We start from the raw sequence: 25,705 nt of genomic DNA, 5'->3' as shown, positions 1-25,705 counted from the left end.
TTTCCAAAGTGATGAATTCTTTTTTTGGGAACTAGCCCAGTTCACCGAGGAGTCATTTTTCCCCCCTCATCAGCTGAGATCAGTCACCAGTAACTCATCACTTCTGATCCAGCCCGTGTTCTTCACTTGTAACTGAGACTTTCCAGCAACGATACTGTGGTTGGCCTGCAGGAAACACCTCCGAACTCCCTATTCATAGTCTGGGCAGGGCGGAGGAAGGAGAGAGCAGGCAATCAGATACGGAGTGATAGGAAAAGTGTGATCTTCCTTTCCCTCGATAACGACACCATTTTCTCCCCTCAGCTTTAACCTTTCGAAAACATTCAAGAAGCCATGCAAAAACCCACAGTCCCATGCAATCCAGGCATAGTAGCTCCAAATTTTTAGATGCAAAGAAGAACCCGTGGCGCTGGGCATGGATATATAGGCCAGAGAAAGTGCATGTGACCACTCGGCTCTGGGGAAGAGCCAGTCTGGGTTCCTACTCCAACAACCGCAGGCATTTCTATTAAAAATTGCTTTTATGTTCCATTAGGTAAATTGAACAGGCTGTCCTGGAAGCAAGAAAATTAGAGTTTTGTGTACCCAGCTCTCCCGCTCTGTCACAATTTACCTTTACGGAATGTATGAAAAATAAAGCTTTATCAGGGACTTTCATGCTCCATTGCCACCCGGCCGCTACTGAGGTCGGCAGAGGCAGAAGTAGTGATGCTTCTAGACACGTGTTAAAGGAGAAGCTGCTGCCTGAGCATTCATACACCATTCAGGGAGTCACACACCCACCCACCCACACACCACCCGAGTCTTTCACTGCTCAGACCAGGGTCCCATCGCAGAGGGCGACTCCAGTGGGCCGACAGGTGCCCCTTTCGACTCCTCACACAGACTTATTCTCAGACCCTCCTTCTTCTGGCTTGACCCTAGGTTTCCCGCAGCAGTGTCTCAGGTGTCAGATTTTATAAAAATAAGTAATTTAATCGAAAAATGTAGCAGCAAGGTCAGCCCGGGATGGGTGCCTCCGAAAAGGGAAGGACCTCAAACAAAGAAATCCCTGAGCAATTACACTCTCGTGATCTACACACCAGCCCCTCATGGGCTCTTCACACATCTTTTAGTCCAGTGGTGATGTTTGGTCTGGGGTCTTCTAACACGTTATTCGATTCTTTCTCTGTGTCCAGGCAGGCAGGGCGTTGACTGCTCTTATCTTGTTGATTTGCGGTCTCTGCTGAGGGTTGGAGCCTCCTTATCTTCTGGTTTACGCTTCTGGTGCACCTGTGCTTGCTGGCAGAATGTGGGGAACTGAAAAGTCCCAGACTTAGGGAAAACACTACCAAAACATCAGTGTGTTATCAACATTTTTCTAATATTAAAAAACTAAACACAGCACTGTACCAGCTGCCTGGAAAACTACTAAGAAAATTAACTCTATTGCAGCCTAAAGGCTTCAGCAAATCTAGCTACTCATGCGACTCATGCTAAGTAAAGCTAGGCCAACAGCAGAAATCATACCATGTTATAACCCTAAGTAATTTATTCTAATTAAAACTAACTTATTTAAGCTAAACAAATAATAACTCAACGCACACATGTGAAAGGATTGAGAAACCTGGAACATTTTGATGCCAAATGCAGGGAGGACGGCAGGTTTATGTGGTGACTAAGCAGGGGCTTGGGAAACTGCAACATGAAAAGTCACTGCCTAAATAGCCCTAAAGTCTTGCCTTGTCCATCTAAAGCCTTTGGTGAACCTGGCTGTATAAGTCTGCTCAGCTTCGCAAGTGCCTGCAGACACAAGTGACTGTGCGAGGGCATTAAAACAGACTGCAGTGTATTTTTGCCCTGGTAGAATCCCTTCTGACATACCCTAAGGAACAGGGTCAAACTGGTAACCAGCGTAAACCAGTGAAGATCTGCCCAAACACAGCAGCTGCGGATCAAACCCCTATCACCCCAAATGTGACTGGAGATGTACAGGGACAGAACAGGACAAAAATATGACAGGTTTATTGGGAGGGAACTGTGATATTTACTGCTTTCCAGCTTGTTTACAAGAAAAGAGTGCTCGTATGGCAGGCCTGTGCTCTCTGGGAGCTCCTCAGTGGGGTGGAAAAAAACTGGGGAGTTTATTTACATGCTCAGTTGCTCTCTCTGACTTCTAATAGGAGCAAAAGCAGCATGAAATGAGGTCCAGGCTACTGTGGAGAAAAGCCAGATAGATAATGAGATTTAAGGAAGAATACACATGTCTATATACACACCTCAGCAGTTAACCACTGTATGAAGCAAAAGATACGTTGCCACTTCAGAGGTTAAAAGAGATTCATGGTCAGAAGGGAGACTACGAAGTCACTAGTGCAGGAGGGGTTTGTGTGTATGTGAGTGTGTACACACAGCTGCTGCTTCTGGCAGCAGCAACGTTTTCGTTGCACCTTCCCAGATACCTCAGAGCCAGCCATAAACTGCAGGACCTTTTGTTAGCCGGGCTATTGGCTCAGTCCTGGATCAAGTTAGTGCCGTAGCTTGAAAGCTGTTGCTGCCCGATGCCTTTTTGATGAGCGTCACAAAGTCAACGAGTCGGATCCAACCTTTGGCAATAACATGGCAGCCGGCACCTTTGCTGGCAGTTTCTGTGCGCGCTGAGAATGAGTTTCTTCTTTTCAGTCCTAGCAGGGCAGAGATGAGGTCCTACTGCAGAAGTTATTGCCTGATCTGCCTCCACTCGTGGAGGAGCAAATTTAGGTCTTTTGGACTATTAAATCTAGCAGCGTTTCTTCATAACCTCCCTACAGTTTCCTCAGAATTAGGGGTGGTGGAGGAAACAAGTCTAAATAACTATAATGCAAACATTTTACTGTAGAAATAAAGCACCACCCTAAAAATAGTGCAGAGCCATCGTTTTAAATTACACAGAGCAAGAGCAATGCCCCTTTGGAAACGGTAATTTCAAGGTAATGAGGGTGTTTGTGGAGGAAAGAGTGCGTGACCCTGCCCATATTTCTTCTTCAGAATAGTTGGGGTTGTGCCACGAATACTTGTTACCAACCGGAGCCACTCCTCATTCCCGCACGGCATCCTCTGCCTTGCCACCAAGGGGCAAAGTGCAGCCGCCACTCTGACCACTCCATACGAGCAGCTCACAGCCCGCTTGTCACCGTGAGCCTGCGGCAGGGAGCCAGCAGTGCCAAAAAGCAGAAATAGCAGCGCTCCTGTTATCGCCCGAGGCGGAGCGTGTTTCACACCGCACAATGTGGTGCCAAAAGGTCCGTGGACAGAGTAGGGAGATTCCCCTCACCTTTTCACTGGGCTCATCACTTACTTACAAGAAGCGTAGGGAGAGGTTTCTGGTTTCCATGTGTGGCAATGTGACCCTCACCTCCCAGTTCAGGACGCGGTCTTTGTAAAGATTAGACTGCAGAGGACACATCCTGAGGAAAGGGTGCAGTGGCGCTCTGCCTGACCGCTGCCTAAGAACGTGAACCGTATTAACCTTCTGGGGGGATTGTGGAGGGAAAAGGGGAAAATGAGACAGCTGCTGATCCGGGATATTCGGTCACCTTTAAACAATACTTTGGTCACACAGCCTAATGACTGTCGCTTTACCTCTGCCCCCAGCCCACTCCAGGGGAGAACTGTAGCTCTAAGTGGAACGTTGAGAGCGGGAGCTGCGGATTTAAACTGTGCTTGGCCAGACTTCCTATTGCGATGACCTGAAGCAAAGTAATGAGAAAAAGTTAAGTCCTCCCAGCTTTGCAGGGCTTCTCTGAGCTCCACAGCCATGCTCACCCACATCCAGAGCAGAAATGCCCCTGATAGTAGAGGGACATCCATTTATATTGGAATGAAATGCTGCATCCAGCATTATCCCTAGGACTAGAAAGCACTTTCCTCATTCACACTTTTCCATTAACAAAGTATGGACCAGTCTCCCCTACAGAGAAATAAGAACTACTCCCATTCGTGCTGTTTCAGATGTCAAGTGTTTTGTGTGGAGATCTGCAGAAAATTCGATCCGTAGCTATTAAAAGCATGGCAAATTGTTCAGGGCCACACAGAAAAAGAAAACAGATTTCAAATGAGGTTTGTGAAACCCTGGGCAGCTTCCAGTTTAGTTAAGACAGCACAACCCTGATTTGGCATGCCTAATGCTCCTGCTGCTCTGACCGTGCAGGGCTTTCTCCAGGCAGGATCACTGCTTTGAATGATCACCTTTCTTAAATTTAACTCAGAGAATAGCTAAGCAGTCTGCACATGGAAAAAGAAATAATGCCATGAATTAATCACAAAAATGATCGGACTTAGCTTCAAGGAACAGAGCTCTTTCAAGAGCTATCAAAATCTGACAGCATCCCAATGGCAGCTCCATGAAGTTCAAGTCCAGCCTTCAATGGCTGTTCCCTTAAACCAAAATAAGTTAAGCTCCTACACTACTTTATGGCAGTGAAATCCAAATGAAAATATAGTATTGCTCAGAATATTGCTGTAAACTTGTGATTTTCCTGTCCTGTGCATGTATGAGAGTCAGCAGTTGCTTTTTCTTTGTGTAGATGATTTGAGTGCTCTCAAAGGCAAAAGCCAACACCAGCTGTAAATTTTTTTTATTATTTTTTCTTTCTTTTTTTTAATTTTTTTTTTCTCTTGGCTTCACCTGAATCTAGTTCTCACTTATATTCCAGGTTCTTTATGATTTTGGATGCTTTTGTGGTATAAATACCATCTGCTGTTACTCTGAGGTTTCTTTATGATTTAGAGGTATATAAATGGATTTCCAAGAGTCACCTACAATGAAATAAGAACTACCCAGACATACTGCCTGAATTAAAGCAGTCTGACCTCCCATCTTTCATTTTTACTTTTCTAAGCTTTTATTCTTACTTTTCCTACCTCAGCTCTCCTCCATCTCTTCCCTACCAGATACGCAGCAGCCAGACTACACACCAGCCAACACGTTTTTCCTGGAGTTACAGCAGTGACAATTTTCCAGGGAGCTTGGAGACCACATAAACCACATTACAACCAAAGAAAGGAATACACAAGAACATTTCAGCAAGGAAGCTTCTGCTTCCCCCCTCCAAAGCAACTTTCTTCTCTGGCAAGGTTATTCAAACCCCTCGGGGTACGACTGCACGAGGAAAAAAACACCTTCAACTCCCTTTGAAGAAAATATCTTGCGGGTATTAGAGTATATTCTGTCCGTAAATTGCCTCAGCAGCAAAATGAAAAATGCTTCACACTTCCAGATGTAAGATGTGCGAAGAGGCTTAATTAGCTAAAGTTCATATACTGCTTTGAAGATGGGAAGACCTCTGAATGAAGTGCTAAGAACAGATAAGCAGAATCCGTCTTTTCTGGTATAAAACCCATAAAAAGCAGATTGATGTTGCACAAAAAAAATATATGCCAGAAAAATTGTCCAATCATAGCATTATTCATCAAAGTTTTACTTGGGGCCTCAGGGATTGTTTAGATACTTCTATTTCCAAGTTGCGTCTCAGTCAGAGATGTGATTTCACTACCTATTTTCGACAGGCAACTCAAATGGGAAATTAGAGTAAATATTGCTAGAACACTATGACATTTCCTTCAACATTCAGGGCTCACAGTTTCGATGTTTAAAATCCAGATTTCTGACAGCTTCCTCAAAAAAGTGATCTTTTTTTGTGCCTGTCCAAGTAACATAGCCCAGCTGAAAATACTGTTTCTGAAGCACAGTATGTCCTTTAAATAATTCATATCACTAACATTAGCGAGAAACGGTATCTGGGAGCAAAACAACAACAAGCGAATCCGAGCGCATGAAATCTCATTTCCAAATACTAATTAGGAAGGAAAGAAAGATTAAGCATATTTAGAAATCAGGCCTCTCAGCAGCTCTCGCTGAATTTTGTCCTTGGACAGAACACTATCGTCTTCGTGTCCAAACTCCATAAACTGCAATACCACAGCCAAACCTCAGGAAGAATGACCGGAGGAATGACTTTCCTCCCCCGGTGTTGAAAAGCCACATATCTCCAGCGAAGAAGCCTGATGTGCTTTGGTAAACAATGTTCTAACCCCACTGGGGAAAAGTGGTATTGACCAGACCCTGGGAGCAAAAGCAAAGCGAGTCCTAGGCAGGAGGACAGCAAAACCAGGACCAAACCACCAGCTGATGACTAAAATTAGACATTGGTTTGTATAAGCTGAGAGGAACGTGACCTCCCCTGGACCCTTGTTCTTAAAATAAGGGAATTATATTATTTAGACGATTCTATGGTGTTAAGCCCTTCAAATAAATAGCAGGTTGTGCTATAAAGAGCTCAGGAATCTGAAAAACTGTTTTTCTCTTAGGCTGCTCATGGAAAGAAACTGAACAGGAATGTAAGGTCTGAGACCAGAGTGAGACTTTCTTTGGAGGCACACGGATCAATAGCTCAGCTTGCCCTTCTTACTGGAGCACCACATCATGGAAGCTACATATCTGAATAGTTATGCACATACACAGGTTTATTTTTTAAACACAAAGCAAAGGTTTCCAAACATATCACCAACAGAGGAAGCAGCCTGAAGCTCCTTGCAGGGGTCAACTGATTTAGAGGAATCTCACAGTGCTGTAACAGCAAATTTCTCTTCGAATTGCCAGCAAACTCTCCTACATGTGGCTGTTGCACGATGCCAGTTTTCACCCCTGTCCCCTGTGACTCAAAGCCACAAAGTCCAGAGACGCATTTGATGATCAAAAAAACCCTCCACACTGTGCGTTTGAAGAGACAAAACTGACAGCTCTGAAAAAAAAATTATTAACTGTAAGAATATAATTATGGGCTACGAAAGTATAATTTCCATTCCTCAAAAAGCTTAGTGTAGTTCTGGGAGCAAAACAGCACAGGAAGGAGGCAATTTCCTAATCAAACTTCTAAGACTATCTTATCATATGGATACTCTACATGGAAAACTGGCTCCAGTGTCTCCTGGGAAAAGGGCGACTGAAATACAGCCGTTGAGAAGGGCTGAAATTATCTATTTGCAACTAACAAGTACGCATGTGAAAACATGGATATTTTAGCACAAGAATCTCAAACAGAATCCCAGACTGACATTCTGCTATTTCTACCAAGAAGTATTTTGGCGTTCCTCCTGAGGACAAAAGCTTGCATTTTCATCAGGTAAACACAGTTAATTCACTCAAGCCAAGTAAATGTAAACAAATCCATGTTAAAAAAATTAAGGCAAGATTAGGAAATGTTCCTTTTATTTCCTTTTTTCTTTTCTTTTTTTTTTTTTTAATCAGCCCTTGAAAATGTTATTTTACAGCTGCAGAAAATATGACTTTTGCCTGACTTTTGTGTTGGGTCAGCCAAACTTGAAGAAAAACATGAAATCTCTCTGCAACACTCTCTTTAATATGCACTGTTCCCAAAGTAGAAGAAAATTCAATTACTAAAATGGTAGCATAATCTTTTCATTATTACTTCAGGAGCTCAGAGTTAATTGGACAAGTTTAGCACCCTGTGAATGAATGTGTGCCCTTACTTCCCCACAATAAATGGTCTATAATTACTTCCACTTCTCTGAAACCAGGAGATAGCTCTCATTAGCATTACTCTGAAAGAAGCCTTTTGCTCTTTTGGGGATTTATATAGGCCCCATCGTTATCATATCTGAGCACTCCACAAGGCCTCTCATACACAGAGGAATGTTCTTATTTCATCTTGCACGCGATGAAGTTGCAGAAGTACTTATGCCTCAGTCTCAACCGTGGTTTAGCATCTGTCTCTCGCCTACTCATGCCCCAATGGGCTCCTTGGACCAGGCATCCCTGCCCTCACCTGAGCCGAGCTGCGAGGTCCAGCATATCTTCCCAAAGCCCAGGACAAAGACTGGGTGATCACAGCCATGTGAGAAACTTGGCCTGATTCACCTGACGGGTCACGACTCCGAATCTCCCCCTATCCATAAACTGCATGCTTTAAACCACAGGCTGTAGCCTGTTCAGGACACTTGTGCTCCCTGCTGTAGGAGCATTTGCATTTTCTAGGAAATGATTAAAGGTACCCTATCCCAGAGGGAAACACCATAAGCCAGGCTGTGGCATGGACAACAGAGAGGACACCTGTCAGCTGTGCTCCACCACCTCCTGTGTTTTAGAAGACAAAACTTGCTTTTCCAAATACCAGCCCGGTGGCATGCATTTGCCCTTCTGGACTCATCACTGACCCCTGTAATTGCTTCCCTGCATCTGAACTCACACACGTGCACGCGCACACACCAGTTGTCTTAGTAAAGCGTTTCTGAAGCCAAAGGACGTCACAACACATGGTCCAAGGTCTAAGTCCCACGCTAGAAGGGCTTTTTTCAAAATTGGGAATCATTTTCCTCCCTCCACATCCTTTGAAAGAAATCAGAAATAGATGTACAACATGACAGTAATACTACATACAAAGATTATTTGCATTTTGAGCACACTTCTGCTTATCCTCTCCGGGATCATGTTGGCTCCCCCGTTAATCGCAATGGTGTAGCAGAGATCATGCCGAGTTCTACTCTGTTAGGCTGGTTGGGCTGAGCTTGTGTTCTCATACTGACTGTGCTTTCCCTCATGATCTCCAAATCCTTTTCAACTGCTCTTTTTCAGGAGGCAGCGCCATAAACATACAGTTTCTGGATGCGTAACTATCTTTGAGCAGCATTAAAATGCATCCAGTTTACCCAGTTGTAATGCTGCAGGACTTCCCTCTTTTTCTTGATATACACCACTCTGCACCTAGAGTACAAGTGTTTTACATATTCTAGAACAACAAAACTAGTGCACTGAGGCCCCCTAAGTACAAGCATCACCCTCCAGGTGCAAAAACAAATACTTGGAAAGGAGGGGAACAGAATTCAATGAAGAAAATGGCCCATTCACCAGGATTTCCTGCAACTGTTCTGGGTCTCTCCTATTCATTATATTTCGCTTTCTACATCATACTTTACTAACTAGGGTGGAGAGTGGGACCCAGATCTTCTTCCAGCCTAGGAAAATTTCATTCAATTTTAATTTTTCACTCTCTCACCACACAGAAAATCCATAGGCTTAATAAGAACCTTGAGGTCAAGTACTTGGACGCTTCAGATGGAATCCCTTCTAGAGCTGAGACAGGCGTGGAGCAAACATCCTTCCAGACTGAGCAAAAAATTATAGCTCAGCCCTGAGGACAAGCCCGACAGGGAAGTCCGCACAGTTCCCTCAGGATCCCATTGCCCTTATTTTTTTCTTCTTGGTTTGTTGTTGTTGTAAGAGGAAAGTCTTAGGGATAGGAGATCTGACTCTACCTGTGAAGCTGAATCTTAAGGTATAGCTTTCTGAAGTTTAAAAATTCAAAGCCAAGGTTTTAAAACTAGCTTAACTTACATTCAAATTCTGCACATTTAAGTTAAGTCAGGCATGAAACTTTCTTTGACCCAGGATGTCAAGTCTGTTTTCATCCTTGGGAGTTTTACAAATACTTCTTGTTTTGCCTAAGTTACAAACTCAGTGGGAATAGGGACGTAGCTTGATTTGAATATAAACATTAGAGCTGATGTGTCTCTTCTCCGAAGTACACCCAGAGTCTCTCTAAGCAAAGCAAGCATTATACAATAGCTAGATACAGACACAAACATGCTAAGAAAATTTCTGAAATAGAACAAAAATAACCCTATCCTAATTGAGAGCTGGAAAGTATGGCAAATATATTACTACCTTCCCATGTGAAGTAATCATCTCACACCAGAGAGATAATCTTCTGGTGTTAAACAGAACTGTACTCGCTCCATCTGTAAGAACTAACAGATGGAGCAACTCTTGGGGTTTTACGTAACAGTAATTAAACAAATCCTCACAATGGCCACATGATTTCATCCACAAGCCAGGGCAGTCTACAAAAAAAAGCTTTGCTGTCAAGTTGGAAAATTCCAAGCCCAGAAAGCTCCGCGAGAGCTGTCAGCCTGAAGCCTTGGATCAGTCTGCCTCATCCTCCAGGATATCCTCTTCGCTGCACACTGGGACCGGGAGCAGAAAATCCAGAAACAAAGCAGCTGCACCAGGCACCTCCATCATCTGTAGGAAAAAAGTTCTTTGACTACTTCATCTGTGAGATGGGAGACAGTTATCCACACACCTCGCTAGACTAGAAGTCAGTCTGACTAAAGGAAATATGGGAGAGTTCATATGGTATGGTACGTAGAAGAATTCAGTGTCCCCACAGAGAGCCCCCTGGTACCAGCAGGTTACCTCTCTCATGTCACCTTCTTCACAGCCACGGGCACCAGCAGCTCTCTTCTGGGCTAGAGAGGCTGGAGGTGGGCATGTGAAATGCAAGAGTTACCCAGTACGACAGGCAGGAAAAGAAATCTCCCCACCAGGTAACACACACACACACACACACACACACACGTGTACATATACATGTGTGAAACTCTGGTCATCTAAAAGGGCAAGAAGTGGGACAATAAGGAAGTACTTAAACTGCACCTTAACAGGAGAAGGAAGGAGTCCATCGAAGATGGAAAATACAAAGAGGTACAGCACTTTTTGTCTTCATATGGGCTTTCCCTCCTGACCAAAAGTAAGCCTCACCATTAGCAGACCTCCCTTATCTCTGAGGTGCTGGACACAGGGATGACCAAATGGGGCACCCCCGGAGTTCACTCCCGAGAAACACTCAGAGCCATGCTGGACACGAAGCCACCATCTCCATGCCTCTCATGTGGGGGTCCTGCAGAGCTCTGTCCCCTCCCCACCTACTTCTCCACCTCTCTGTAAAATAGATGACACACAGGCCTTTGTGTCCTACATATGAAATATATACAGAAATCTCCCATCACATCTAACACCAGGCCAAAATCAACACCTGAAAGAAAATTCATCTCATTAAAACTGAACCTAGACCGGATCCAGGTGGGGGAAGGAATCCGTCCAAGCCTACTAATTGTGTAATATCCCATCTGCTGTTGCTGAAAATGCGTGCCCCACAAACTAATGAAGCGTTTCACAGCTTTTGGGTTCTTTTGCTCTTCCAAACAGGATTTGTTTAAAAAAAAAAATAAAGCCAACCCAAAAAAACCCCAACCAACCCACAAATAATTGACAGAATGAAACATGCACTGATATAGCTCTTCATTCCCCTTACAGCAAAATGAGTGACTGAGGGATAACAAAGACCAGCGCAGGTGTTCTGCTGCCACCACATGGTCATGAGTAGACCTAGGCAGAGTTTTATATTAAAACAAAATATTTGTGCTTCTTCAGAACACATCGATTCCCCGAGCCTGTCATTTTTATGTATTTCCTTAACTCATCTCCAGTTGGGGATACTTGTTCCAAATCCATCAGATGATCAAGGTCCCAGCCTGCCTGGTAGGCCTGCCCTGCAACCGGGTTGGATCCAGAGATGTCAAGGTTCTTCACACACTTGGGCCTCAGCTCTGGGGTACAAGTTATTTTCAAAAAGCCTGCTGAAAGAGAAAAATCAGCTTTTCAGCCAACTCAGGACACACGCAGCAAACGTTCCTGAAAAGGGTGGTGGGATCCATCCCCTACTCTAGGACCGTCAGAGCAGTCTCTGGCATGACTTGTGCAAAGGGAGGACAACAAGGTGACTATTTATTCCAGTGACTCCTCTCACCAAAAAGCACTTAAAGAGACAGAAACGACTGCCTTTCTGCAGCCATAATTTGAAACACCCTGTTGCTGTCTTTGTTTTGACTAAGAAAGGTGCAAATCCAGCATTAGCTTGGCCAAACTCCGGAAAGAAAAAATACAACCTCTCTGGAAAATATGCTCTTGAAAGGTATATTGTGCAAAAACCCCTATCTTAGTTAGAAATATCGAAATAAAGGCATGGGTTAGTGTTCAATCAAGCCTTCTCTAGACTGGCTACATCCGTTTTAGAAGGTAATACAGCCCTGCATATCACAGCTCCACACCTCTAAAAATGTCATAAATTGTACAAAAAATAAAATTGCATTTTCTATTAAGCCCAAATCTCTCTCTGTATTTTCTTTTTGGTGTGCAGAGGAGCAGCAGAGCAATTTGCTACTCCATCCTTTCATGTCTCGTCACTAATAATTTTTCATCTTTTTTATTTATTTATTTTAGAGTGCCTTTTTTCCCCAACAGCCCCAAAAAAATATCCCAGTGACTCAGCTCTTCTCAGAATACAGGCTTTTATGAAAGTCCATGCAGCTATGTTTACTGTGAAATTCAGCTCAAAATTTGAAAAACAAATCATGGAGGGCTGCTGTAAAAATTCAATAGCGATGTAGCCATCTCGGGGGGGAGAAAATGTGCATCCAACTTTATGTCTCTCTTCGTGTAATGTGAACAAGTTTGTGAGACACCTGATTAAAATAAAAGCTCTGTAAATGAATGAGGGAAAGTTGCCACAGGTTTTAGATTTTGGTGATAAACATTTCCAACAGTTAGTTGTCTTGGAAGTCACTTCAAGTCTTTATTAATGAAGAATGACACTGTCCATGATGTAGCCAAATCTTTGCTCAGGGATGTAAAAAACACCATCACTGAGGCTTAGAGGTGACAAAAGGCTGTAATTTCAAAATAGTTAGAGAACAAGTCTTAGGATGATTCAGCTGCACACCATAAAGCAGGTTATAATTAAAACGTTTATTGTCTCTGCACATCATGAGAATTTCAGGAACCCACAGTTTAATACCACTTAATAGATTAAAGGTACTGCCATAGGCATTTAGTGTGCTGTAGCATTAGGCATTGTCGGACATCAGTGAAGTGCAATATGGATTGGTACGTGGACCATACCGTTTATAGTGGAAATGGGCTGATTCCCATTACAATATCAGCTTCACAACGTGCTTACCACTTTGTCCCTCAAGGTAATTCACCAACCACAGGTACTGTCACATATCATCCTTTCTCAAAACTTCCTTAGAGGGAGAGATTTTTGAGACAGGAACACTCAAAAAGCTTTAGGAGACATATAATAAACAAGTCACCTGTCTTGGGATGGGTTGATTGTGGAGTCCGTACTGATCGCATTTAACGTGAAAGGATGCATTCAACGTTTGCATTTGGGATGACTATTTTCAGCTGTCATTGATATTACTTGGCCAAAGTTCAAGAAAAAGATGGCCACAATCACAGTCAGTGTTCCAGAAAGCCACTTATGGTAATGCAAATTACTGTCCTCTATTTTACCCTAAAATACTTCCGTTGACATACGTTAGTGCTTTATTGTGATGGTTTTGACCTCAGTGAAAAACTCATAGGAATCCTTTGCTCCTTCCCTTCCTATGCCTGAGGCTTTCATCCCACCAAATGGCAAGTTCAGATCTCTAATGAGCCAGCAGTTGGTCCACACCAATCCAGACTGTAGTCTTCGCGCCACCCGATGAACACGTCCCACATTGCTGGACCACACAGTGGCTGCCAAACCGTATTTCACACCGTTGGCTCTTCCAATCACTTCGTCTTCTGTATCAAATGCTACCACACATGTCACAGGACCAAAGATCTCTTCTTGCATGCAACAAGATTCATCCTTGACTTCGGCAATAACTGTGGGCAACATGAAATAGCCTTTCTGGTTGCCGGTTGGGAGAGCCAATGAATCCACTCCCTCTCCGCAGAGGACTCTGGCTCCTTCAGCTTGGGCTTTCTTCACATAGCTCCTTACCTGGGGAAGCAGCAGGAAAACATCACTGCTAAAGGACACCAAATCCTGAGCGTTCACCTCTCCAATCTGGGCACACCAACAGGAGCCCCTGCATACCTCCAACTGGATCACGCTGCCTTTACTTCCCTCCAAACAAGAGAGGGCCGTTCTCTAGCTTTTGTTGTTATGTTTCTCTAAGAGTAAGGCTGGGTATTGCTTGCTGTAAGACAATTGTTCTCTCTCTCCAAACACTTACTAGCCTAGCAGGTAAACACCACTGGCCCTTCTTGCTAAGTATCCTCAAAAGAATCGGGTCTCTGGTGAAAACACAAGTGGTCCCAGAGCCTCCCTCCCTTCTTCCAGGAGCTCAGGCAGTTTGCCTTGTATTCCATGCCACAGTTCACTCATTTACTTCAAGGGATCAGTAATATTTTCCTACCTCTCAGGCAGGCTTGTTAAATGTTTACATGCCACTAGGATGATGAAGCCATGAATGCTATAGAAAATCCCATCGATAAATAATTAAAGCTGTTTCCACCCTGCTGCTATCATATGCTACCTTGAACACACAGGACATGCTATTGATCTGCTTCTGCTGTTCTGAAATCATTGCCTGGTTTCTCTCCCTCTAGAAACACCACAGAGATACCACCGGGCTTCTTTCTCTTCTTTTAACCACCTTGGTAGATTAGACTCGGAAGTGCTCTGTGGTGCCGCAGACCGAGGACCTCGGGAAGTGGGTGTTTCTATCACTCTATTTCAGAACAGGTCTGGAGAACCTGCTGCAGTGTCAGGAAGCATGACAAAGGTCTGGTTTTCTCTCTCACTCTGCGGTTTTCTTGCTTACACTGATTGTGTTAGATAGTTCTGGGTTGTGAGTATCTGCTCTCCTGAACTCTTTCTGACAGCATAAAAATTCATTTCATATAAGCTTCTAAAGCAGACTATGTTTAACTGTGCATCATCTCAGCTGTCCTCTACACATACGCAATTCCAAATTACTGCAAGCAGTCCTAGGTAACTGTGTGTTTGTATTCCTCAGAATTTGCCAGAGTGACATACAAATAAGACTTTTACCTTGTTAACTACTTTCGTAGGCAAATAAGTGGGCTTAGCAAATGCAATATTAAAATCCATGAAAATGTTGCTGAGCTCTAAGATTGATATGTATAAATTCAGGATTCATAATTAACCATTTTGACATATTTCACTTCCATCAGGAAGAAATATTGTCTGCCAATTTAAATTATTTTCCCCGTGGAGTTGATTTTTCCACAGTAACCATGTGATCCCAGGCCACAGAAACCTTATCAAAAAGATACCTTATAATAGCTTTGAATCATCACCACTCTGACCTAATCTTGGAGAGGACACGGTCCTTTCCATACAACCCTGAAATCACCTTTCATAGCCCTCTAAAAAGATGAGATGAGATCATGTAAACTCCATGTAACATTACCTTTTCTAGATGCTCTTTACTTATTAGTGCTCCCACGTCGACTGTAGGATCTGAGGGGTTCCCAACCTTCCACTTCTTAGCTTCTGCCACAAATCTCTTCAAAAACTCACTGTATATGCCCCTTTGGACAAAGATCCTGGAGGTGCAGAGACAGATCTCACCCTACCGGGGGTGGAGGGGGGGAAAGAAAAAAAAAACCACAGTATCAGTTCATATTACATTGTACTATTGACAAGTACCAGCAGTCACATGCCAGAAAAAGATTTGTGTCGCGACGTCCTCAGGAGAGCAAGCTACATTCAGCAACACTGCAAAGTAGGATTTTTCTCAGATAAAAAAGGAACAGAGAAGGAAAAGACAAAACCACAATAACAGGATTGTGCAGTCACTTACTAATGCAAGTAAATTCGATTTTTCATTGATTATATGTTGGCTCCTCCACCATTTTTCATAGGATATGTGATTTCCAATTCTGAATTATCTCTGTCTTCATTTCCTGAAAATCCCTTTCTCATACCAAGCGATTTTTCTTCACATTTGCCCTGATACAGTTTCTTGGCTTTGGTGGTCTCTCCTGAGAGTGATGATGAGGGGACAGGAACATTGGTAGAATTTTGGGGGAAGCCTCCTAATTTAATTCTAGCAAATCAGCAAGCTTCCCACTTTCTTGCAGGGTGGGATTTAAAGCAGCTGCTTCCTGCAGGGATAAGTGATACATGTATTTTGAGAGGGATAATGACACCTTGTTATCTTCTGATGGAAAGCACAAAGAAGAGCCCTTTACGATTTTGTTTCCCTCCTTGCGGAATAATGAAACCGTTTTCATATTTTCCTACTTAGGGTTTGCTCACAACACAGAATCTTGAAACAGACCCTGTCAATGTAGGATTTGGATCCCAAGGTATGTGCACCTGCTGCAAACAGGGGTTATACACTACAGAGGCAGGAGGCACCTGGTTGGCAAAGCTGGACCTCAGGGTGGTGGGGATGCATTGGCTCAAGTCGGCATCATCAAAGACGATCGCGGGGTTTTTGCCTCCCAGTTCCAGCGAAAGCCGTTTGCAGTGCGGGGCACTTTTCTCCGTGATGCGCTGGGCCGTCAGCGTGCTTCCCGTGAAGGAGATCAGAGGCACGTCGGGGTGGCAGACAAGGGCTTCTCCCGCCTTGGCACCCGTTCCAAACACCACATTCACCACCCCGTGGGGTACCCCTGACGGGAAGAACGGCACACAGTCATCTTACCCTCTCCCTTGCTCTGTGGGTTTCACCTCACCGTGGTTTGTCCCTGAAGTTAGAAAATTACCAATAGTTCTAGGGTGACAAAGATTGACCCTTAACTTGTGTAGTGGCTGAAACGTATGATGTTTAATACCTCTGGGGGATCATGGATTAAAAGATAAAACCAATTCCACTGCTTGATCAAGCTTGCCAGACATCCATCACCAGAGACCCAGTTTTCAGTCATTCAGGGAAGAAGCAGTGTTCCTCCCAGTTGGTTTTTTTTTTTTATAGTGCACCAAATACAGCCATGACACAGCCACTAAGAGCTGATTCTCACTCTCTTACACCCTCACGGTTCCTCTAATGGCACCATGGATGTAGGACATCTGTAAGTGGAGTGCAGGAGGGGGGAAGGGGACCCAAAAAGACTTTTCATGAGAAGATAGTGGAAAAAAACTGGGAATAGCTGGGGAGAAGAGATGAGATAGTAGGAGGACAGGGAGAGCTTTTCATTCTCCAATGCAACATTCAGCTGCAGTCAACCGTCTTTCCCAAATTCTTTGAGCACTTTCTGATTTCTGCAACAAAAAGGGTGCACAGACAAGCAGTTCCACCCCATTCCCCCTCCCTAGCCCGCTACAGGACTTACCTGCTTTCTCCAAGAGTTTGCACATCATCCAAGCTGTGACGGATGTCATCTCACTTGGCTTGGCCACCACAGTATTTCCACATGCAATGGCAGGAGCTATTTTCCAGGTCAACAAATATAGCGGCAAATTCCAAGGGCTGATTAAACCAGCTACAACGCAAAAACACAAAAGGCAGGATTTCAGTCTGCTGGGATACAAAACTCATTTCTCTAACCACGTGCAGTTATACCAATTCTGATTTATGAAGAGAATTTGGCTATGGCTTTTATTTCCAGACAATCATACAATAAATTTGCAGATAGGAACATTTCTCACAGCCAGATAATTTTAAAAGATTTGTGCTAATGATTCTAAAGGTGAGCGGCCAAATTCTCTGAATAAGTTTTGCTGCTCCTTCGGGGCAGACTCTTATATTCACAGCAAGCTTTTCAGTGTTTTCTGCATTAATTGAACATTTATGCAAGGTTAGCCATAACAATTATTTACATCAACTGGTCTGGGGTAGTACTCCGTGCTGGCAAACAGCAAGTTAAGGTAACTTGCTAGCTCAGATCAGACTTGCTTTCTGTTGCTCTTTAGAGCTTCCAACCCCTCCCCCTGCAATTTTAACATAAAAAGAACATGCATAACATACAGGGCATATTTTCCTGAAATATTTTAGCCTAGATTATGAGTGACAAAGTTTATCAGCGTACAAACTGCAGTTTCCACAAAATGCTGAATTGCCAGAATTTTTTTCAGTAATTGCCTTTGAGAATACTTTCACCTTACATATTTATAGGAAACTGTGAAAAAACAGCTGTAATTGTTAGGTTGGCTGCTCACAAAAGCCACAGGATTTCTTGCTGTTTGATGGAGCAGACGCACTGAGGGACTTTTCCTTGTGAGAGTAGTTTTACCAGAAGTACTCATGTTCTCCACCGCTCAAAAAAACCCCAACTTTTAAATGGGCCCTCTAGGTTAGAAAATTTTATTTTTCAAATAATTCAAGTGTGCATGTGGAACATTCATATATATTTAGATAAAATATCTAATATTGGAATAATTACGACTCAACTACTTGTCAGCGCAGCACAGCCGCTTTATTTCTGAAGCATTAGCAGCATCTAGCGGCCGAGTTCAGCAATTCCCCAAAAAAAAGCGGTGTAGGCACCCGTGTGCACCCCAGTACTAGGCTGAAATGTCAGGTTGCCTACCACTACCGCCCCCCTAGAAGGGATCCAGGTGTCCCCGCAGGAGCAGCAGCTCAGAGCTTCTGGACGCCCCACTCATCCCACAGCAGCAACACACGCTTACCCATAGAGACACGCTCGTACAACGCACAAGAAATATTGAGGGTGAGAGCTACCCAGTTAAAACAAATGCTTTTTCATAGAATCACAGAATGGTTCGGGTTGGAAGGGACCTTAAAGATCATCCCGTTCCAACTCCCCTGCCCTGGGCAGGGACACCTCCCACTAGACCAGGCTGCTCAAAGCCCCATCCAGCCTGGCCTTGAACACCTCAAGGGATGGGGCATCCACAGCTTCTCTGGGCAACCTGGGCCAGCGTCTCACCAGGCATATAAGCCTTCTTTTTAGCCTTCTTTTAAGGCATGTAAGGCACTCTTTTTACTGTGAAGCAGCATAACTGATTTTACATAAAGTTGCTCATGCTTTAGCAGACTGGTCGTGTTTAGCACATAGTCCAGAGACACTAAATGCGTTTGAAAATTCCTCTTTCTTTGCCGAGCCACTGCTGAGGCAGACACTCTACCAAGCTTTTCAGTGTTTCAGGCCCCCCATACCAACTCCCACAGGCGCCCTCGAGGTGTAATGCACGCAGCCCACGGATGTCATCTCGGTGCACTCTGTCGTGTGATGAAGGATGGAAGAGGCAAAGAATCGGAAGTTGTACACGGCCCGAGGGATGTCCACTGTTCTAGCAAACGTAATAGTTTTTCCTGAAACAAAACCAAGCACACTGCTGTTTTATCATGGGCAGAAACGGTGCTTCAAACTCTGCTCTGAAAGCTGATTTGCATGTTTTTTGGGAAATGTCTTTTGCCCTGCTCCCAAGTAATCCGCAGCACAGTGCGACCATAGTCAATAACAACAGCTCTCCAAATATCTCCAAATATCAATTGCATTCCAAATACCTAACAACTAAAGTCATACTCAGCAATTCTGAAAAGCAATGATGCCCCAGGAATCCAAAATCAGCAACTTCTGCAAAGTTCATTCACATCAACTCCAGTTTGCACCAACAGCTCATACCATACTAAAAATTTGCTCCATATCCTCCTTTCAGCAAGACGCTGTACATTTGAGATCAACAGTTCCAATTTTTACCCTGATCCTTTGACTCTGCTTGTGCAAATGCTTCCAGGTCATGTTCAATCAGGTCTGCCAATTTGTTCAGGATCTCAGATCTTTCCAATGGACTTTTTGAGGACCAAATTGGGAAGGCAGCTTTGGCAGCTTTGACAGCAGCTTCCACCTAAAAATGCAAGAGACGGTGACTATTAATGTAGGCCTTAGAAAGAATATCAAACAATCAGCAGATGAACTCATATTTGAGAGGCTAATAATCCAGATCACGTTGTTGGGATTACCACATCTCTTCAGAGTTGTGGCTATTGATAGCTTCTCCATTTGCACCTTCTCAAGACACTATCTCATAACTCAAGACAGTTTCTTTTCCTGATACTCTATTTCACAGTAACTCTTGCTTTTCTCTACATTTCAGCAACTTGTGGGCAACTCTCCAGGCCTGGAGGAAATGACAGACCGGTCAACTGGGACCAGCAAGAGCCACTGGCTGAACCCCTGCAGAATCTTGTTTCTCATGGGGGAAAGTGCAAGAATCTCCCAGAGCAAATCCAGCCTCAGTAAACATCCACAGTCCTTGTAACACAGGACTTCAGCCACAGTGGTCAATGATGAAAGTAAGGGGTTGGGGAAGGAAGAGACTGTATACCCTGCCAGCCTTTTATTCCCTCCTCCCTTTCCCCCAGCTGGTTCAAGCAAGGACCAAGAATATATTTACAGAATAGACACTATGAGAAAATTTCTAATCTTACCTGATCACAGCTAGGAAATCTTCAACAGCCTCACGTCAAAAAAAAAAAAATAGCTCATTTCTAAAACTCTTGGAGTTTAGTCAGTTCCCTCAACAGATACCTAACCAAGTCCACAGATCTGAAAGATCGTTATATGCGTTTCATACAGATGCATACCAGTCTTGGCAGTATTTTACTTGAGATGTACATAACTACTGCATAGTCCTTCAGCCTGACACTTCTGAATAGTAGCAGAATACCAGCACTTTTCTGAAGCAGACTAGGCTTCAAAGGATTAAAATTCACCAAAAAGTGCTCTCTTCCATCAGCCATTTCCTCCAGGCTCTTAAATTAGTTATCTGCATAACAACATCCCTTCTCGATGTTGTTCAACAGTCTAAAGACGTTTACCAACATCCTTCCATATTTTAATTTACTGACCTATTTCCCAGCTTTTGCTTCCTATGTATCACTTCTTAATGGCTTCCAACATCTAGCATATGCATCCAGGTGGGCTTTTAGCCAAAGCTGTCTTAGTTGGTTTCCCATCGTTTTTGCTCATAAACTTCTTCAGCTTTTGGAAATCTGCCCAAGTCAAGAACTAGGAGGATGCTGATGTAAGATTAACCAGACAATTCTGACCTCTCCTACTGTTGCCACATTGCGGTCACTGAAGACTCCTTTCCATCAACTCCACAAAACCGAGTTCCAAATTTGTTCCTTCAGATGGTGATGGGTGTTATTAAAACCATCTCAAAATTTATAGTCTCCCTAAAAATAAGGGCCAGGGTTTGAGGGCCAGAACGGTACTGGTACAGAGGCCAGGGTGGGAATAAACCAACTCGCACAAGGTCACACGGATCACTGGCCAAGCTCAGACTCTTTTGACTGTAGTTCGACAATCTACTGCTCAGGTGCCGATGGTGGCAGGCTGGCAGCCACCCAGCAGCTGGAGCAGGGCCAAAGCAGGCCTGGGAAAGGGGAACTGCAGCTTCTTGAGTGACTCAGGTGCGGGTGGCACGCTACCCTGAAAAGGTTCACCCTCTGTGAAACCATACTGCCCTTACTAATTAACTTGTTCTTCCACCCTCCCGTCATTAGGTGCCATTGTGGTGCTGCTTCTCCTCTGCCTTCTCCTCTGTGGCCTGTAGTGCATCAAGAGAGGGCTGGTGTGCAGTTAAGGCCATCTGTATTTTTAACCCTCCAGTGGGTTTAGAATAAGGAAGATGTCACATTTTCACAGGCAGCAGAAAAGACAATCAGCAAAGGAAGGAACGAAGTGGCAGTAGATTGATCTAAAAAAAGCAAGAGGAAAAAAAGGAGAGAGATTTGTCCAGAAGAAGTAAGAGAGCCTACAAAAGTTAAACAGCTAACTTAGTCTGACTAGCAAAAAGCAGCAAAGAAGTCAAGCCATAAAGAAAACACGCATAAGAATTCAACTATGAACTCGTGTGTCTGAAACACTTCCTTCTGCTTTCCTCTTCTGCACAAGACAGAGAACGAACACACGAAACTAAAATACCCCAAACTGTCCTCAGGAGATGGTGTTGCAGCATTTCAGTTACTAAAAGACAAGGGGTTGCAGCATTTCAGTTACTAAAAGACAAGGGGTTGCAGCATTTCAGTTACTAAAAGACAAGGGGTTGCAGCATTTCAGTTACTAAAAGACAAGACATTGTGGCCTTTCAGTACCTAAAAGGAGCCTACAGGAAAGATGGCAACAAACTTTTTATCAGGGCTTGTGATGATAGGACAAGGGGTAATGGCTTTAAACTAAAACAGGATAAATTTAGACTAGATACAAGTAAGACATTTTTTACAATGAGGGTGGTGAGATGCTGGAACAGGCTGCCCAGAGAGGTGGCAGAGGCTCCATGCCTGGAAACATTCCAGGTCAGGTTGCACGGGGCTCTGAGCAACCTGATCTAATTGAAGATGTCCCTCCTCACTGCAGGGGGATTGGAATAGATGACCTTTAAAGGTCCCTTCCAACCCAAACTACTCTACGATTCCACATTTGCTTTCCCGGTGGGTGATACGCAGGACCAAGGATGGTACCAAGGATGGTACCAAGGAGACATTTGCCAGGACTAATTAGCCCTCATCAGCCTGTCTCTTTTGGAGATACAGGATACCTGTTCAGCCTGCTTTGGTGCTGCTATTTGGAATTTAAGACATCTAGCTAGGGGACAAATTAACCCCTAAAAAACCATTCAATGTTTTTGGCAGAAACTGTCTGAAATGGCCCCTTCATCTGACCGAGTGTTAAATTCCAGGATCAGTAACAGATTCGGTGTCCCTCTCTGTTCTGCCTTCTAACTCTCCAATAAAATTAACCAAGAAAAAAAATCCAACAGGACACTGAGCCTTGCTAGAAACCAGCCTCCTGAGTTCTTTGTTAAACCTGGGTCTAGATGCTTATTTTGAAATCTGCAGATACCCTCTAAGTAGTATGTGATTGCACTTTCTCCTGCAGCATATTCCACCAGTCACCAGTGGATGCCAGCTCTGCAGAGCCTGAACTTCTTGTATAGTTGTTTAAAGGCAGGAGTAAAGCACTTGCTGACTTTACAGGTGTTCTAACTGGGCTCCCACTGCTACACGCAACCACTAACTCAGCAATCTGAAAGAGAAAAGCCATTGCTCTTAACATATATTTGAACTATAGCTCCAGAATGGCCAGCAGCCTATTTTTGTTAGGCTGCTTTGGCATTCTCACATCTCTCTGGTTTTAATTATTTTGCAAATGAATAAACAGGAAGATTTGCACCTGCACATCAAAGAGAAGTCTTTTCAGGCATCATTAGGGTTGGAATGAACTTACACAGATGTATTCTAGCAAACCCAACCTGTTACACTTTAACCCTTGGTCATCGGCATTTAGCAAATATTTACCCAGTTGAAATTACAGTGCAAAGGTTTCTGCTGAGACAAGCAAAGATAAAAGATGTCAACAGGACTAAAATGCAAGTGAAGGGAACAGCTACACACAGTAGCGGTTAGTTTTAAAAAAAAAAAAACGTTTTGAAAATGAAAATACTCCATACTACTTGTCAACATTTTCCAAGCCCTTCACGTTACCCAAGATTTTCCAGTCATTTCTCTCCTCAGTAAATCTGAAACACTATCAATCAGACACACACTTTTAGGTCCCTTATAAAGTAGCATCAATGAAACTGCAGCTGCCCAGATGAATGTCACACTGCCCATCCACGCCTGAACACATATAAGGTACCAGGAGACATCCATCCCACTAGAGAGCACAGCACTAGGAAACATTACATTGATGCAGAGGACAGGCTACATTATAAGGAAATGTACACTCATCGCAGCCACTTCATCACCTCCACTTCATATCCAACTGCTAATATCAAAACCAGAGAGATCTGGAAGCTTTTTACCATGCTTCAGGGAAGAGCCAGCAGCCAAAAATCCTTTTAAATGACAACTGCAAATCGTCAAGACACATTCAGTCGCATACAGTGCCTCTAAGTTTATTTACAGAAGAGATCAATAAACTCTCTTCTCTCTTCCAGATTGTTTATACTTACTGCCAGTCTGAGCTTTATCGTTAACTTACATACAAGACATCTCCCATGCGAGCTGAAGGAGCTCCACTGAAGTTCCTGAAGCTTTCTTGATTTAGCCCAGCCTAGGATCCAGTCTGTAACTTTCTAACAGTAAAATGTAAAAAACTTAACACTATTTGCTGCTGCAGCTATAGATTACACAGCACTACAATGCAATCAAGACTTACTCATTTAAGCATTAAAGCCTTCAGGGTTTTTCTGTTCTCTCACCTTCAGCCTCTCCCACTCAAAATATTGATGTTATGTGCATTTAACATTTTCACCTTCTTTGTACATTTGGATAGTACTCACCTCTTCTTTGCCACTGTCTGGCACCCTGCAATACACATCTCCGGTGGATGGATTATAGGAGTCTATGTAGGAGGAACAAGGAACAAATTTGCCAGCTATGAAGTTTTCCAGCACTAAGAGAGCCTCTGAGTGAGCCATCGTTAGCCGCTTGCTTCATCTGTGATTTTTTTTTTTCCTGCAAGGTACCAATTTAGATTAGTAGTTCTGTATGTATTTGCACAGCGAGTCTGAACTCCTCCCCCTCTCTCTCCGTCTTCCCTGCACCGCTCGCTCACGAGTGGGAACGAACCCTGGCAACAACAGCAGAAGAGAGGAAAGGCAGGGGGTGAGGAGGGAATTACTATTTCTGTGACACTCCGGTCTTTTTTAGCAGTTGGAGCAAGGAGGCAGGGTCAGCAAAGGTGTTAGAAAACAGCTCCTCTCTGCCCATAGGAAATAAAATACTGAAGGAGGGGGAAAAAAAGAATGGTTTGGCAGGGGAATTTCTCCTTATACCAGTTTTTCAAGCTCAAGTCCAAAGAAAGACATTTTGAAACAACTACACAAAATAATTCAAGACCCAAATACCTAGCCAGGGACCTGCTCCTTACCATCAGCAGACATAGAGAACAAACACTCGGACTAGCATGTCTGCAGCTCGTGTTTACTGCTTTGTCATTGTCAGTACTTTTCCTTGTAACCCCAAAAACAACGGTTCTGCCAAAGCAAAATATTTTAAACATAAGAAACTATCTTTTTTTCCCACCAACATCCCCAAACATCAAACAATACAAGCAGCCGAGTGGCCCTTCAATTCAAAACAGCTGAGAAGCACGATCCTACCTACTACCCTCTGTGGTATGTTGTCAGAAATCCAGTTTTCAAAAAAGAAGCAAGACACCGGCTTTCATGCTTTCCCTTCCATAGACATGCCGGTGGAAGCCACCTTGCTATAGAGAAGCCTCTTACATATAATTAGGTTTTTCTCTAACTTCCCAAGAACCTGTACTGTCCAGTAACAGCTGTCTAAAAGACATTTTTCTCCAAGAGAGAATGCTTAGTTTATCAAATTTCTCTAACATTGCATACCACCTCCTTGCACTCCAGAGACATTCAAAAGACTACATCTGTATTGGAGAGCAGGATGTCATCACCAGGAGACTGTGAATATCTCAATAAGCAGTTTAGAAAGTTTTTGCACCCTAGACCCCTGCCAAGCCATCAAATTTCTTGTAGATCAACCCGTAAATACATTTTGATCTAATAAAGGTGATATGTTTTTGTTGCACAACAACAGATCCTTTATGCATCAACCAAGTGGCGCCTCTGGGCAGAGTTCAAATCAGTGCTGAAAGGTAGCGCAGTCATGTCGAAATTGGATTAGGTAATACCTCTGGCTCTCCCAAGCTACAAAGTGGGAAAGCACGCAGTAGCTTTTCTGTCGCCACAGAATACAGAGTCTCAAAATTTAGTGCAGCCATGTGTGAAAAGGGTTAACAGAGGTTCATCCTGCACCACACTTCCTTGTCCACAAACAGCAAGGAATTTACCGAAATCTTAAAACTGAAGACACATTCTCCTAACTGCAGCACTTCAGCTGTCCCCTGACTTAAAAGCCACCTAAACATTGCCAAGGTTTGAAGGCAAGTTCAAGTGGGACAGGTTCAACACAGGAGCTTGGCAGGACAAATCTCTGGAATCCAGCAAGGGCACTGAAACCTTCATGGCTGGCATGTTGAAACTGCTACATACTTAAGTGCAATTTCTGGACTATAAGAAGACATAATAAATAGTGATCATTCATAAGCTTCAGTTTTGGCAATAACAGTTTTGAGATTCGTAAGATT

The 25,705-nt window shown here is 43.6% G+C and overlaps 1 protein-coding gene across 3 annotated transcripts; it reads right to left on the bottom strand.

Annotated features, from left to right (window-relative positions):
• Positions 1–6,435: 6,435 nt before the first annotated feature.
• On the bottom strand, positions 6,436–24,212 carry ALDH8A1 (aldehyde dehydrogenase 8 family member A1). Of its 3 annotated transcripts, none has more exons than XR_012586222.1 (10): positions 23,880–24,212; positions 19,289–19,436; positions 18,745–18,900; positions 16,958–17,107; positions 16,041–16,297; positions 15,088–15,249; positions 12,970–13,649; positions 10,577–11,454; positions 9,841–10,057; positions 6,436–6,761 (listed from the first exon to the last, which is right to left on the bottom strand). XR_012586222.1 is itself a non-coding variant. In XM_074580670.1 (7 exons), exons 1-7 carry the CDS (start codon positions 24,015–24,017, stop codon positions 13,197–13,199), a joined length of 1,464 nt encoding a protein of 487 aa, XP_074436771.1. In that variant the 5' UTR covers positions 24,018–24,212; the 3' UTR covers positions 12,603–13,196. The 3 variants fall into 3 exon arrangements, 1 of the variants encoding a protein (XP_074436771.1); XR_012586221.1 differs by having other exon boundaries at positions 10,577–11,451; XM_074580670.1 differs by lacking the exons at positions 6,436–6,761; positions 9,841–10,057; positions 10,577–11,454 and having other exon boundaries at positions 12,603–13,649.
• Positions 24,213–25,705: the final 1,493 nt, after the last annotated feature.

The sequence above is a fragment of the Larus michahellis genome, chromosome 3 (genome assembly GCF_964199755.1).
Source record: "Larus michahellis chromosome 3, bLarMic1.1, whole genome shotgun sequence".
Taxonomy (NCBI): Eukaryota; Metazoa; Chordata; class Aves; order Charadriiformes; family Laridae; genus Larus; species Larus michahellis.
This window is presented reverse-complemented; position numbering and strand designations above follow the sequence as displayed.

What these genes read in the sequence shown, in the direction of transcription:
- ALDH8A1 (XM_074580670.1), bottom strand. Translation starts at nt 24,017, where the DNA reads ATGGCTCACTCAGAGGCTCTCTTAGTGCTGGAAAACTTCATAGCTGGC. An exon ending in CAAACTCTTGGAGAAAGCAG is followed by an intron (nt 16,298 to 16,957) that starts GTAAGTCCTGTA and finishes TCTTCCCGTCAG; the next exon opens with GGGTACCCCACGGGGTGGTG. An exon ending in GGTCCAGCTTTGCCAACCAG is followed by an intron (nt 15,250 to 16,040) that starts GTGCCTCCTGCC and finishes CACCCCCGGTAG; the next exon opens with GGTGAGATCTGTCTCTGCAC.